At 40.2% G+C, this 16,034-nt stretch overlaps 1 protein-coding gene across 1 annotated transcript in view; it reads left to right on the top strand.

Moving 5' to 3' along the window:
- LOC117509324 (cell adhesion molecule 1-like) overlaps positions 1–1,052 on the top strand; it is a 548,821-nt gene extending 547,769 nt beyond the window's left edge. Inside the window, exon 3 of the mRNA XM_034168986.1 lies at positions 868–1,052. Within this exon, the coding sequence (XP_034024877.1) occupies positions 868–1,052 (185 nt within the window). The remainder of the gene's footprint in view (positions 1–867) is intronic.
- Positions 1,053–16,034: the final 14,982 nt, after the last annotated feature.

Raw genomic sequence — 16,034 nt, 5'->3', positions numbered from 1 at the left:
TTAGTTTGGCTGTCAATTCCCATTATTGCTATCTGAAAATGCAGGTGGGTCCCCTCCCCCTCCCCACTTTGTATGTCAGAAAGCAATAGAGGTATCTGACAACTTGGGAATGCAAATGTGATTTTGATGTTTTCTTGGGGCTCGGGCTGAGAGCGCGGTGAATCTGCAGCATTTAAAACTGCTTTTTTTTCTGACTCGTGTTGGATAAATATAGCGCAAGGTGACTTTTGATTCTCTTCCTCCTTCACTTGGAAGACGGGAAACAAAGCCGCCTTTTTGTGCGAGCGTTTGGTGTGAGGTGTAAGTTACTACGACAAGGTCCGGGGCCCCGTCTCTGGCAACAGTGCCGGTGTACAGAGAGTGACTCGGATGCTTACAGCACTTTTATTGCTAGAGATACAGAACAGAGCCGCTGAGCACACATTGGTCACATGGACGCTCAGATGGAGGGCTCTGATAAAGCTTAACCACAAACAGCATCCAGCATCTCTCTTTTCCTCCCTTCCATATCCACTTCCTGCCATTTTCATACACTCCTTTGTCTTTTTCTTCCTCTCCCTACCTTCGTGGGCAGCAGAGCTTACAGCCCATCTGGCACTGACTCACAGGGCCCACTCTGAGCTCGGGGAGATCAATAGTGACAAACATTGCACATGGCTCTTATATTAAAAGGATTAGATGTGGCTGCAAACAGAAAATCTACATGGCCTATTCACATCTCTTTACACTGTGCATGTATTGACATGCTACTCCTGTTGTCAGAAATATACATCATATTACCAGCTGCAGAAATCCAAGCAGGGCAGATATGAGTGATGGGTGAATATCTTATTTTATTTAATTTTTTAATCTCTGTGTGCCGTCAAGTCGAAGGTCAGAACCTGGGGACGGACAACGTGTCGGTGATCGAGGGGGAGACGGCCACCATCAGCTGCAGAGTGAAGAACAACGACGACTCCGTCATCCAGCTGCTCAACCCCAACAGACAGACCATCTACTTCAAAGACGTTCGACGTGAGTGTCGCTTTAACAGTCATGATGTCACACAATGACGTCAGGATGCAAAATATAAAAATTAAATAAATAAATAAAAGTGACAGATGCAACGTGATGGATACCAAGTTACATAAAAGCTTTAATCCAGAAGAGGTGGGGAGGAAAAAAAAAAACACTAAAGAGCAAAATATCTTCAAAAGAACAAGAAGGTACACTCATACACCTCCAAACCTCCACCCTAGTCTGATACTGTTTTAGAAATTATAAACAAGCAGCTGTGTTGCTGACTTGACCATACTAACACAGGGATTTGCTTTCAAAATTTCAAACTGCAAGGTTTAGAATTCATGGAGAGAATTTATTTATTTATTGTGGTAGCTGATTATTAGTGTAGGGGAATGACAAAGAATCATCGGATGCTAACAACAAAAATGGTTGCTGGGATACACAGTAAAATCACCAGTGTAAAATAACACTGACAGCTTTAAATTAACACTGCCAGTGTACATATGGTCCTACTCTGGTCAGAGTGGGACCATTAACACTGTCAGTGTTAATTTAACACTGATGAGTTTACGGTATACAATCACAAAAATCAGGAGTGCTAATTAACAGTCTTTAGAGGGTGTTGGCAAAACTCAAGCATGTGCAAATTCACACCTGTCTGCAACAGACTCATTTGGAATTTCCAGTTCAAATTTGATGAAAATCAAATGAGTTTTGTTCAAGTTTCCGAGGGCACAACATCTATACAATGTTCAGTAAAGTGGGCGGTCCTTACACGGTTTTTGTGAAACTTTGATCATGCTGAAATTAGAACTTTTTGGATTGATCTGGTGCATCAAAGTTAAGCAAATTTTAATAATTATGGCGTCATTATGTGTGCTTTTAATTTGGTGACATACAAGATGTATGTACTGTATGACAAGTATTCACAGAGCTTCACTTTTTCTACATTTTGTTATGTTGCAGTCTTATTCCAAAATGGATTCAGTACATTTTTCCCCTCAGAATTCTACTCCCATAATGACAACATGAAAAAGTTTTTGTTGTGTTTTAATTTTTGCAAATTTTTTAAAAACAAGAAACTAAGAAATCACATGTACGTAAGTATTCACACCCTTTCCTCAATACTTTGTTGATGCACCTTTGGCAGCAATTACACCCTCAAGTCTTTTTTTAATATGATGCCACAAGCTTGGTTGCACCTATCTTTGGGCGGTTTTGTCCATTCCTCTTTGCAGCACCTCTCAAGCTCCATCAGGTATAGGGTGCATCACGTTATTATGCAAAAAAAATTTTTATCGCATAATGTACTTTTACCCTGTCTAATTTTTTTACACTTGCTCTTCTCACATATCCAAACCCAATATTATTGCATTTGCTCAATATTTAGAGGTCCCACCAGCCACTTGAATATTTGGGGAAATTTGGATGGCAAGCATTTTTCTTAAAATGGACAATATTGTAGTGAACATTGTAAAGCTTTCAGAACATAAGCTTGGACTAAAAATTGGATGTGTTGTGTGTTTAATTCAGGTTTTATATGATTTAAACTGAAATAAGAAATTTAAGTGGAAAATTTACTATAATTTATTCAATAAAACGGCAACTTTTTGGCAGTTCGATACTATAAATTTGATATATTATATACACAATACACATTTGCACATTTAACTTCAGGGTATGTGACATAACATGTATTTCCATTAAGAAAAATCATAAAAGCTTAAAATATAAAAGTAATTTTAAAAATCACAGAGTTTCACTAAAACAAAACACTCTCTGAATAAAATTAAGTTACAATGAGAGTTTGTGCTTCCTCAAGTTAGGAAACATGTTTCCTCTCCTGCTCCATGATTTGAATGACATTTGGAAGTGTTCTTCCGAACGTGCAGTGCTGACAAAGTCAGAAGATAGGTTTAACCCCACGCTCAGCACAATCGTTCACAACATTTATTGCTGAAATATTCTCCTTGCTTTCCAGGAAAGCTGACTCTGCTTCCAGTTTGTAATGGTTCACCCATGAAGCTTGCATCAATCTGCAGCAAAGAGAACATGAACCAGGAGTCTGGTCTGGCAAGATCAGCAAGTGAAGTTGTGATTGCTAACTCAGGAAACTGTGGCTTGCCTTCTGAAGACCCATAGCGCTTCTGCGGTCTTACCACATCTTCTTTGGGTGTGCACACAAGCAATGCTGTGGATAACTGCTGGCGCTGGGCCATCGGTACCTTTCACAAAACATTGACAGTGGAATCATCTCCTCTGCCAGATACCACAGGTGTCGGTCGCTTAGTGGCTCGAATTGCAGACCCCAGCAATCAGTTTTGTCTACCCATTTGTAGTCTTCCAACTGGTGAAGAAGTTGCAAATCATTCCATGCCGCATCTGTTGCCCTACTGCACATCAGCCACCACTTGACGTATATGTGCGTTATGAATGTGGCAAAAGCTTGTACTTTTGGTGCTTGTTGTCGAGTGATAATTGTCCCTGCAGGGAGATCTGAAATGGCAGACTTGTTTAGGGCAAGTTTGATCATATCAAATATTATATGATTTTGGACTTTTGAGCATAATTTGTTGTATTCGGTGGGACCTCTAAACATGCATGGATTTCCATAATATTTCACGTGACATACCCTATACCAATGTAAAAATTAAGCACAGGTAAAAGTTAGATTCCACCTTTTATATTTTTGGTGCACCCTAATCAGGTACCCCATCTGTGGGAATGAAAACAACCAGAACCACCTTCAAATGGTTAAATGGTTGATATAACCATTTGATTTGAAATTATTATTTCATTGCTAGTTTGACAGTGTAGTGGATTTGTAAAACTCTGGCGGTGGCTGCCCCATTCATTCTCATTCATTCTTTCCTAAAGTAAGTGTTCCAAACGAGGCTTCTTCCCACATCAACCAGCCCTCAAAGGTCAGTACAACACTGACACCTTTGATAGCTAACAATGTTTTCAATTCATTAATTACGTTTGCTAACCGGCAGAAGAAGTAACTCCTATTATAGGCTCGGAGGGCTACTGGGACCAGTGCCTGCCCCTGGATTCTATATTGTGAAGGGATGAGGTTCCTCATGTATGGGACCCCAGTTCATCCAAGACAGTGCCCACTTCCAGCTGGGTGGACTGAGACAATGTAAATCAAATATCTTCTCCGAGGACACAGAGGTAGGTTGGCCAGGAGTCAATCCCACCTATATGTATCGGTTAGCTCAACTCTTTATCCCATTGCTCTTCTGTAACCACCAAGAGGGCGGAGCTTATGTGTCATCGCCATTTGCTTGTACGCCTTTTATTTGTTTTATCTAAATCAACTCCAAGAAATATGAGATAATCAAACTGAGTACAAGACTAGAAATCAGTCAACAAGACCCAGAAATCAACTGTGCACTTTAGCCACTGCTTGCCAATAAAACGAGGGAGTAACTCACATAGCTGTGAAACAACTCATCGGCTAATTGCCAAATTAAGTTTTAAAATGGTGACCATTGGCTCATTTAGCCTCAAGTTAAAGCTGACAGTCTGCACTATGAGCTCATATTCGTTATTGCTTCTTCATTCTCAAATGTAGCGATAGCTTCACTCTAAAACTGTGTATCACAGGTCCAAAACACTGAGTTTCTTTCATGTACATGAGTTCAGTTTCTGGCTAGTGAGCTGCAACTCTGACTTGACCGTCTGCACAAACTAAACCCTGCCTGTCCTTGACTTCTCTGCTCTTTTAACACAAGTCATAAGATCTGATTGTGGGAAGATTAATATAAGATTAATACACAGTGATACCATAATGGGAATAGTTTGGCGTCCTTGTCGCCATTCGATTTACGATAATCTCTTAGATTAGGATATTGGACATTATGATTATGCATGAGCATCTGGGCTACTTCTACTCAGAACTGAGTTTTGCTGCTACTTCCTTACTTGTTTGTGTCTGGGATCTGAGCCAAGATTCAAGGTGAAGAAGAAATACCCTTCATTTCACTCTATATATTGCATCCCAGCTGTTATTTCACAAGTCAGACTAGTGAGACGCGTGTTCCATTTTCTCCACATGTGACGAGCATCAGGGGAGCCTGAGTACACATCTTAGTCATATTGTACAAAATGCCCAAACCTGCCTGTACGCGCAGCAGAAAAGAAGACAAAAGGTATCATTGTACGTACTGATCAGGGATACTGGGAATAAATTTGATTACGTATAGTCACAATAGAAATTAGTCTTCTATTTTAGTAAAAATCCTTATTAACCCCCTCACATGATTAAAGCTACGTGTGCATGATAGCCTTCTTAACTATCTGTTCATTAGTGTATAATTACCTGCAACAATGATTCAATTTGTTCTTATAAGCCTAGAATGAAACCCCGCAGATCTACATGGGAGCGGACACCCTGCATGGAGGCCGCCAAATTCATACAGTAGCCATAAGGGACATGCTTATTCTCTGTCTTTTGCAGTGTGGGTGGAACACTGAAGAAAAAAAGAAGAGAAATCAGTGGTTGCTACTGAAAACACCCGTCTACTGGTCATTAGTGCAATCTGCAACCTTGCCACTAGATGACACTAAATCCTGCACACTGTAGCTTTAAGGATTTTTTTTTCTCCTGTTCTTTTAAGTGAGCCAATCAATGTGGCCTTTCAAAACCAATCAATGTGTTCTGACTGTCTATTACATAATGCAACTAAAGGCTTTTTTTGTATATCTGCAGTTGGAGCTGCATGTACATCAATCTCCTTGGGCTCTGCGGGTGGCGGTGTTGTTGTAAGGGGGGTCTCTCTTCTGAACCCCATGCAGCGTTATTCTGGGCTGTGCTCTTGAAGGAATGCTGCCTGTGTGCGGACCCCCCTCAGCCTGTGGCATTGTTACCTGTCCAACAGGGCCGCTCCGCACAGTGCCACATCTTTGTATACAAGGAAGTAAACAGCAGCGACGCAGATGTGCTGCAGGAGCAACACGCAAAGCGGCAGCCGTCCAAACTGTTATGCAAACAAACCCTAAAATGATAATGGCCAAGGCTGGATGGATAAATAAACATGTATTGTTGCAAAAAGATGAATTATTGCATAGGTAGATGGCGAAAGTGTCATGTTGGGATGAGCCATTTATTCTGTCCGATATATGTGAAATGACATGCAATTTGGCAGAGCTGTCATCTGAAATGGTGAAAATAAGATTTTTTTTTTCGAGCTTAAGTGGACCTGCACAAATCGTGATGCAATATAACACACCATCTTTCACCAGCGACAGTCTGAGTTTGTCTTAGTCAGTGCTAAAATATTCAGTTGCTGGATGTAGTTATTATGAATTCAACTTGAATTCATTCTGGTCCAGGCTCACCCCAAGGCATCTGCATGCTGACGCTTTTGATTGACGCAGAAGGTCGCCGTCTGTGTCCCTGCAGAGATGTGCAGGGATTGTAGATTTTACAATTCAGCAAAAAAATGCAAGTGAAATGGTCATGTCTCTAAAACTATTCCTAGCAAGAAGGTGAACTCAGAGAGTGCAATAGCGTCATGAAAATTAATCCTTTGAGTCGCTGGCGCTCTAAGATACAGTTCTGTTCTTCCGTGTCATGGGAAAAATTTTGTCAAAATTAGGCCATTTCATCTTTGACTAACAGACAACCCTTTCACCAGGTTTTACTCTTCATGCTCACCCAAAGTCAAAGGTGAGCAATAGAAAAACGATAAATGACTTCATGTCATTCTTTAATGTTAACCCCAGGTGTAGCTTTGATCAGTTCTTTGGGAAAATCCCGTAGAAAGCAGGTAGCTCAGTGGGATAAGGAGTTGGGCTACCAACAGGTAGACCTGGGTTCAATTCCTGGCTAGGCTACCTGTTTATGTCCATGGATGAGACACTTCATCTGCATTGCCTCAGTCCTCCAAGCTGTAAAAAGATACCAGCCTTGGATGGCAAAGTACGGTACATCGAACTGCTGTCCCATCCAAGGGCATTTGTAGCTGCACATCTGCTTTAGTCTTCAGAATCTAGGTATAAGCACTGACACCAATGGGCCTCAGGAGATAGGGCTTCTGCACAAGGCTGGTATGGTAAATCACTGTAAAAAAAAAAAAAAAAAAAAAAATCAACAAAATCATGAAATATAGAATCAGTACCAATAATTAATGGTAATTATGGTTACTTGGACAAATGATGACCGAGAATCTCAAGTCAGTAATTTCCTGTTAAGATCACAGGTGGGCTAATTAGAGGATTATCTCCAGCAGGGTCATGCTCAGTCATGCATGAATGGAGGTTTTGTCTGTCACTGCTTCTTATGATAAGAAGGAAGCCTGAAAGTTGCAGCCTGAATGTTGCATATGGCAAAATAAGCAGATACGACTGAAATGTTTTAGATATTGAACAATAACATTTTCCAAACCAAAAATTTCCATTCAGATAATGGGACATGTTAGTTGTAGTCATTATATTTAGCATGGAATAAACTTGTACATGTTGTATGTGCACTTTTATGTTTTAACATGTCATTAAAGAGTTTAACTAATGATAATTTGTATAGTCTCATTTAGAAGAGTGAAATAAATACAAATGGAAAAAAGTAGATTTAAATCAATAAAGGTCTATTTAAATAAATAATAAAAAAAAAATCATAACTTTATAAAAACATTGATTTCTTTAGCAGCCCTGCTTCTGCGACTTCTACATGTGACCTGTTTTTTTATCCTCAAAACCAAATCACTTTGTCCTTGGCTATCAGTCAACCGAGGTTAGTTAGTTAGACTTATGTTGACTACAAATGGATGGGGACATGGGACTGACAACCATACCTCTGCATGCACAGCCACTGTGAGTTGGTATAAGAATAACTTTCAACCTAGCCATAACCAAGACTACAGTCAAATTAAATCAGTACTTCAGATGATCCACAGACAGTGTTTTTCTGTTATTGTTTATCCATTATTTTTCTTGTGAATCCAACGGTATTTTCCAGTGGTGTCAGTTCTGTAGTATGTGAAAGTTCTTCTCACTGTCAAAACATTAAATAGAATATACATAGTATATACATATAGTATTTTGTAGTTTGTACTGCAGCTTTTTTAAATAATGTGATCAATAAATAATAAAATATGCAGTGCTTTAGTATAAATGCATACAAATCAAATCCCATTAAATATCTGTGCATTTCATCCTAATAACCTTCATGCTCTGATATAAGCAGCTAGCTAGTTAGCTAACAGGCTGACATGGGACCCACCGAGTGTCTCATTGAAGTGAAGGCTTTCCCTCCCTCGCAGGTGCTTCTGCTCTCAAAGTGCATCAGCATCACAGTTTCCCTTTGAGGGAACACTTCCAAAGAGCTCTCAAATTAGATTGGAGATGAGGTTTCATGTTGACACTGCCCCATGACTTTGAGAAATCATCGTGATGTAAAGTCTGACGGGAATAACAAGACCGAGCAGCCTGCAGACCTTCCACCACATCCAGAGGAATCATTTGAACAGGATCATTTCATGCCAGCTGATAGACATTAATGAGGACATGTTCCATTTTTACCTGCAGGATTATTTCTAAAGATAGGACCCTAATTGTTGAAAATGCCATATCTCTATATGCTAAAGAGGTGATTAGAATTTGCCCAAGAATCAGTCTTACTCTGGATCAAGACTGAGTCTAAACTTTGATTACAATTTAAAAGACAGTCAGACAAGTTTCACTATGTCGCCAGACACAGTGGCAAAAATGAACATATCTATCATTGGAAATCTTTTTTTTTAATGCTACAGTCAGGATCTACATCTCTATCCAGTCCTCCTCAGATCAAGTTAGAGAATAGCATTGCTGCAGTGTAGTCCAAGTACAGTTGTTGCCACTTGGCTGAATTAGGGCATTATTTGCACTCATGGTCATGCTTTTATTTTTTTATCAAAGGTCACAAGAATTTATGTTACAACTCTAAAAGAAAATGAATATATGCTTTTCAAATCCTAGAATTTGAGAGTAAATTTAGGTGCTATTGAAGCTCAAGGTCATAATGCTTTTATGTAAATTTCTGCTGAAAGTCACAAGAAACTACGTTACATTTCTACTTTTCTAGCTCATTTAAGCATCTCTGGATAAAGTATGATGCGACTGAAGCTCTACGTCATCTGTTTACCGACTTTGTTCTCTGTCAAGGATCACAGAAAAACTCACTTGGCGGGGGGTACTTCCGCTACACCTTTCAAATCATGTTTAAACATCTCTGGATAAATTAGCACAGTACTCAAGGTCATGCTGTGGTCTTCACCAACATTTATATGCAGTCATTACAGGAAATGTTGTTGCTAGTGCAGCAGACCACTGAAACAATCCTGCAAATGGTGATAGAAGTACTAAATTCAGCACAAATACTCCTTAAGCATTACATTTTTGGAAAAAAAAAAAAAACAATTTGCCACTTGAATTTTCAATAGGCAGCCATATAGGGGTGCCGCTAGGGATTCTGGGCGGCCCCATGAAAAGAAATGTCACTGTGGCCCCCCATAGCTGGCCTATAGGCCAGCGGAAAATTTTGATACAGTTTTACATAAAACTATGCATTTTAATGATATTTTTGACTATTATTGACTATCATTCCCATATTTGTGAAAAGAAAAACATGATTTGACAGTTACTTGGTAGGGAAGCACTAAAAAAATATAATGAAATTCATTTAGATTAAATTATGTAAGACTAATACTCTGACAAAAATACATACGAGGTCTGTCAATAAAGTATCGTACCTTTTTATTTTTTCAAAAACTATATGGATTTCATTCATATGTTTTTACGTCAGACATGCTTGAACCCTCGTGCGCATGCGTGAGTTTTTCCACGCCTATCTTGGCTTTCAGTGCTTACCAGTCGAGTGAGTATAAGAAAAATTGTGGAGAGCTGGACATGTCCCAACTTGTCCTCTAACACTCCGAAACGGAAGTGTTCCTTTGTCTCGCTTCATCAGCGAATCGGTCGTGACACGCGAATCCGTCGTGACGCGCGAAGCCTCTGCGCGGCTTTCCATGACAAATCTCTTGTTAACAGTGAAATCTGAAGGAAAATGGCTGATGTCCAGCTCTTGTGATAACCAGAGAAAGAGCACACGACGGTCTCGTATCCACAGAGCGATCCGTTTAGAAATGATCCAGTAGTTTGTGCCTCGTCGTCGCAGCTCAGAGCACGGTGCGCCGAGCGTCCTTAAAGGGGTCCTTAAAGCTGTAGTAAAAGTCCTTATTCTCTGTGAAGCCCGTAAAATTTTCACCGAAAGCCAGATAAATTTTTCGAATGGTTTCCAGGTGCCAGTCTCTAACAGCTTCTGAAAAAATTCTAATGGAAAAAAAGTCCTTTCATTCCGCCATTTCCAGACAATGAAAATCCGACGAGGGGGCGGGACCACTCCTTCCCAAGGCGTGCTCACAGGCGAATGACGTCACCAACAGGCGTGGAAAAACTCATGCATGCGCACGAGGGTTCAAGCATGTCTGATGTAAAACAAATGAATGAAATCCATATAGTTTTTGAAAAAAATAAAAAGGTACGATACTTTATTGACAGACCTCATATATGAGGCTATATGGTTGTTGCTATTTAATATTCTGATTTCCAGAAAATGTAAACATTTCTCTGATTGGATTGACAGCAGTCACGCAACGCAGTCTGCGCACACTAGAAATGTTCTTTGTTCCTACTCTTAAGGAGGGGGATGAGAGTCCCAAATTACTGACCAAACATTATTTCAGTGATAGCTGATGCTTTTTAAACCATTAAAATTGTGCTGAAATAAATACAGACTATATGCTATAAGAACTATTTTTTATTCTTTGAAGTTTTTTCTTCATAATAATTAATTAATTCAACACACACAGGTGCTCACCTCACTCCTTAGGGGACATTTGAGCTCGTTCAGGGACAGGGGGAGGTGACAGACGTGCTGTTGCTATTGATGTGTCTGTTTGGAATATGTGTCTTTTTCTTGAGCAGAGCAGCTTGCTAAACATTTGCCTGCATTGATTATTTAACTAAAACAACAGTAAAATGTATAAATTCAGAGTTTCTTCAGAAATATGAGCTAATATAAGGAAAAAGGTGAGCTAGCTTACAATCTATGGACAAATTTAGGAACAGACAACAGGCTAACATTCTAGAACGTTCCATCACATTCTTGCTTATGAAAGAACTGGGTGATATACTCTCTTCCCTGCACTTCTTTCTCCAGTCTGAGCTTTTTTTCCTTTTCTTTTCTTTTTTTTTTGCTTTCTGAGCTCTGAGGCACATTCTCGTCCTCCTCAACTGGCTTGTCTGTGAAAACTGTCTGTAGCTCTTTGATGGAGTAGGTGGATCATTTTGCATTAATACGGGGGGGGTGAGCATTGAGAAATGTGTCCAAAACAAATAAACTTAGTGTTACCAATACATTGTAAATAAATATATATGTGATTGCAAGCTTATTACTGAGTGTCATATTATTTTGTCAGTATTATAATTGTATTAGTGGCCTCTCTGGGCCCCTGTTAATCATGGGGCCCTAGAATCCTTCTCCTTATTCTCCCTGTTTCAGTGCCCCTGAGCCAGGAAGGGGTCAACTGAAGAATTACACAGCGGTCAAAATTAAAAGATGCTCCTGTCATATTGAAAACTATACCACATTATTTATCTGATCATAAATATTCCAAAAAGGTATAGTTGGAATATCTATGACTGAATGTTATGGAGTTATGAGGTAAAAACTGCAAGAATGGTGACAAAGGTCAATTTCAGTTTGTACAGGGGTCAAAAGTTAAAGTTGCTCCAGTTTTGGTAAAAAAGTGGTGCAAATTATTGGTTGAGCAAATAGGATTAGTAAATGGAATACTTTTGACTGTGTTGAATGTTTGGTCTGCAAACTAAAGATCAAAACAATTTTGATGTCCATTGGATTCTGTAACATGTGACATATGTAACCCCATAACGTGACAACTAAGCATGACACATGGTGCAAACTATTCCTTATAAAAACTCTATTAACTCATCCAATAACTTGCATCACTTTTTACCAAAATCAAAGCAACTTTAACTTTTCATCCCGTACGAACTGAAATTGACCTTTTTCAGCATTCTTGCTGTTTATGCCCAATAACGTTCAGTCACATATAGTCCAAGCTATACCTTTTTGGAATCTTTGTGATCAAGCAAATAATGTGATATACTTTTCAATATGATTGGAGTATCTTTTAACACCTACCTGGCTGCTGATTGAAAATTCAAGTGCCCAGTTGGCTTTTAAAAAGAGTAATGTCTAAGGAGTATTTGTGCCAAATTTGGTCCTTCTATCACATTTGCAGGATTCCTCTGTAAATATTCTGTTATCTGCTGCACTATGCTTGAGCTTCCAAATAAAATCAAGTTATATGCTCCCATGTTTAAGACATTTTGTTTAAATTAGTACAGTGTTGAAACTTAAAGCCCCGTCACACAACGCTAACGAAGGACACCAAAGCCAAAACAAAACAAGAAACCCGGAATCATGTTGACTTTTGGAGACGTTTAACTGTCGTCCAGCTTCGTTTCTGTAGCTGGCGCTTCGTCAGAATTTTCAAACTGTAAAAACTGAAAAATGTGAACAAATCTTGACGACAACTTCAATTCATCCATATTCCGTTTTGCTTTCTGTCTTGACGGTTCCTCATCGTTTGCATAGTCCTCTAACACTCCGAAACGGAGGTGTTCCTTTGTCTCGCTTCATCAGCGAATTGGGTCGTGACGCGCGAAGCCTCCGCGCGGCTTTCCGTGACAAAATCTCTTGTTAAAAGTGAAATCTGCCGGAAAATGGCTGATGTCCAGCTCTTGTGATAACCAGAGAAAGAGCATACGACGGTCTCATATCCACAGAGCGATCCGTTTAGAAATGATCCAGTCATTCATTCCGCAACGTCAGCATTCCGTTTGATTGTCGTTCAACTTCGTCCAACCTCCAACCTCTCTCTTTGACTCTGCCCTCTCAACGTCTTGGCTCCGATGTGTGTGTGCATGCAGATGTTGTCAAGACAACGCAGCTGAAGTGAGTCTGTGGACAGCACAGACTCGCTGCAGAAATGATCACACGCTGGCACTTTGTTTTAATTTGTTTTAAAGCGTCGAGGTCACTGTTTGCTTTGTTTTTCTTTATTCGTTCAGTTTCGTTTGGCCTTTTATGCGCTCTGCACTCACAGGTTTTTTGGTGATGAGAGAAGTCCAGGTTCATTCGTCTATTTTTTCAACGATTTGTGACTTTGGGACTTTTTTCCTTCGTTCAGCAAATGTCATGTGCCGTGTGACTGGGCCTTAAAGCCATGTAGATATTTTTGTTTTTTTTCCCCACACGCAGAAGCCACAAAATGTGCTGCTCAGGTTTTCAAAAAAAAAAAAAAATTAATCTGCAATTTCCAATTTTTTAACAAGCAATCCTTAAACCAAGAAATCTTTGGCATGAGTATGTACTACATTCTCACAAATGATGAATTAAGAGATATTAGGTGCGTTGTGCATATTTTTAACTCTTTCTTGGATGCACTTGACCATGAGTTGAACATATCAAAGAAAACCCTTGTCAAACGTCAACTGAGCAAACTAAAAGAACAGTTCCATCTGGAGATTGATGTTTTTTTTTTATTTTCCAGTCATGTTTGTAGCATCATTATAAGATGGTACACGAAGCTTCTAAGACAGTCTGTCTTTGCTGGAAGAAGGAGAAAAAAAATGGTCAAATTAATTGCCATTACATTTTTGAAAGCTGCTTAGTAAAGAGGTCCTGCAGAAGTGGGCAGGGTGCTAATTACACCCTAAATATGAGTCTTTTCCTGGGGAACATCTTTAAAACACATTTCATCATGAGATCAGGGTTTAATGACGAGCCGGATAAGACACACAAGCAGAGGAAAGGCAGCATCAGAGAAAAGAGAGAAACTTTTATTGTTAATGACCATCTATAGTCGCTGGATGTTCCTTGAAAGGGACACGGCTGCTGCCAGCCACAGGACTCCAGGGAGAGGGAATTGGCCCTGTCTGTCCCACTTTCCACTGCCCCTTTCATGTCGTTTGATGCGGAAACAGAGAGGAAAAAGTTCAAAGAGGAGGGGAAACTCGATTCAAACCTTCCTGCTCCATCCCGACTTGTGATGGCGAAGCTGCTTTGGTAATATTTCCTGATTATGTCGAGTTTAGCATAATTGGTACGAGTTGGTGCTGTTTTGCATTTTGAGCACAGGCTGATGAGCCGGCCGCCATGCCAGACACTTGATGCCAGATTGTACATCCCCTCGGAGAGTGCACAGACTTTTTGAAGGGTCTGTATTTCCCTCCGACTGTTTCATTCAGTATGTTGTGGTGCGGGAACAGGAGGGCACCATTGTAGAGATACAGGCACTTTACATCTTCCAGACAGCTGCTGGAATGAGTGCGAAATTTATCAGCCAGTCATCTGTGCCATGCCTCTCGCCCCTCCACCAACCCCCCCCCCCCCCCCCCCCCCCCCCCACCACCGCCAACCCTCCGTCCCCACCCACCACCCAGAATTAATGACTGCCTCTCCTCATTTGCACCCAATCATGACCAGGATGCTGAGGCAATTGAAAATGTTTACTCCAATTGCAAAAACCCTCCATGTTCCACAAAGTGGCCTGTTTTCACTTTGATGGGATTGCTAATCACAGCACCGTTATTTATGTGTGCTTTGAATTGGAGATGAGCCTAGGCTGGAATATTGGAGGAGGACCAACCTTGCTTGGGGCTGCTAACCTTATGGAGAATTTATCTATTGCGTTCCCTTTCTCTCTGTCAACAGATTGGAAGTGGAATAACCTTGCTTTGAGGCTGCTCTCTGTTGCTGTTTGACTGCCAAATATATTACTTTTACAGCGATGAAATAAAATAGACATCAAAACACTTCACACTGCTTCTGCCTCATCTTCTGCGCTTTTTTTTTTTAAGAGTAGAGTGCAGTTTCAACACACTGTCATTACAAACCCAAAACTCCGCTGACAGTTATTTTTAATTTGATGAACCCTCACTTCAATTCTATAGTTGTGAAGTCCGATGTGTCACATACAGGTGTTTTATTCTTCTCTTCATTCCCTTAAACTGCCTGCTCATGAGTCCATAAACTGTGACCTGGTGGAGCTAGAAGCAGACCCAAACAGACCTGTGGAAAGCCTCCAGGAACCCAGTGCACGTAAATTTAATACTAAAAGGCCAAAGATAAAAGAGAGCTAACATGAAAGGAACAAGAAGATTAAAGGACCCAACCTTAATAGACCCAAGGAAAACTGAAAGAGCACAGGCCTCTGCCAGGGTAATAACAGGCCAACTGTTATTACCTCTGATCCTCAGAATTCTGACCCACCCATCCTATTAGCAGAGCAGGTGCCTCTCTGGTATAGGAGCTGGACTATCAACCGGCATGAGCACTACCAGTCTGTATCCTTCAGCAAGAATGGCTGTAAATTGGTACCGTCCTTGGTTGGGAAGTAACCTGTGATGGATTGCCAACCCATCCAGGTCAGTTGTGGAGTCCTGTCCACTTCAAGCTAAAGCATTAAGACGATAAGATCAGATCTGAACAAGTCATGAGACCAGACCCAGACCTGACTAGGCTGATTAAACCTAGATGCAACTCAACTTGGGTCGCAGGTTGGATCTCAGTTATTAAGAACCAAGAGGACCTGTGAAGACCTCCACCACAAACCTACATGTGCCTGGCCATTAGGAAATTTGGTAAGAGAGAAAAGTGCCACACAAGCCTCCAGAAGTGAACAATTACTATTATTATTATTATTTTAAAAAAGCTTTACCCAAATAATATACAAATACTTATGAAACTTACGTTAGAGAATCAAAGCAGCCTGATTTCACTCAGGACTAAGCTAACAGGGCAACTTTCCACCACTAACAGACTGCACCCATCTTCTTTGAGGAAAAACTGACTGACATGTTATTGCCCTCTTTGATATCTCCTTTCCATCCTTGTGTTGGAAACCAGTTTTTTAATTATGAATTTATTTATTTGTTGGAGACCAAGACTTAAAGCTGCA

This window comes from Thalassophryne amazonica, chromosome 4 (assembly GCF_902500255.1).
Source record: "Thalassophryne amazonica chromosome 4, fThaAma1.1, whole genome shotgun sequence".
NCBI classification, from domain to species: Eukaryota; Metazoa; Chordata; class Actinopteri; order Batrachoidiformes; family Batrachoididae; genus Thalassophryne; species Thalassophryne amazonica.
This window is presented reverse-complemented; position numbering and strand designations above follow the sequence as displayed.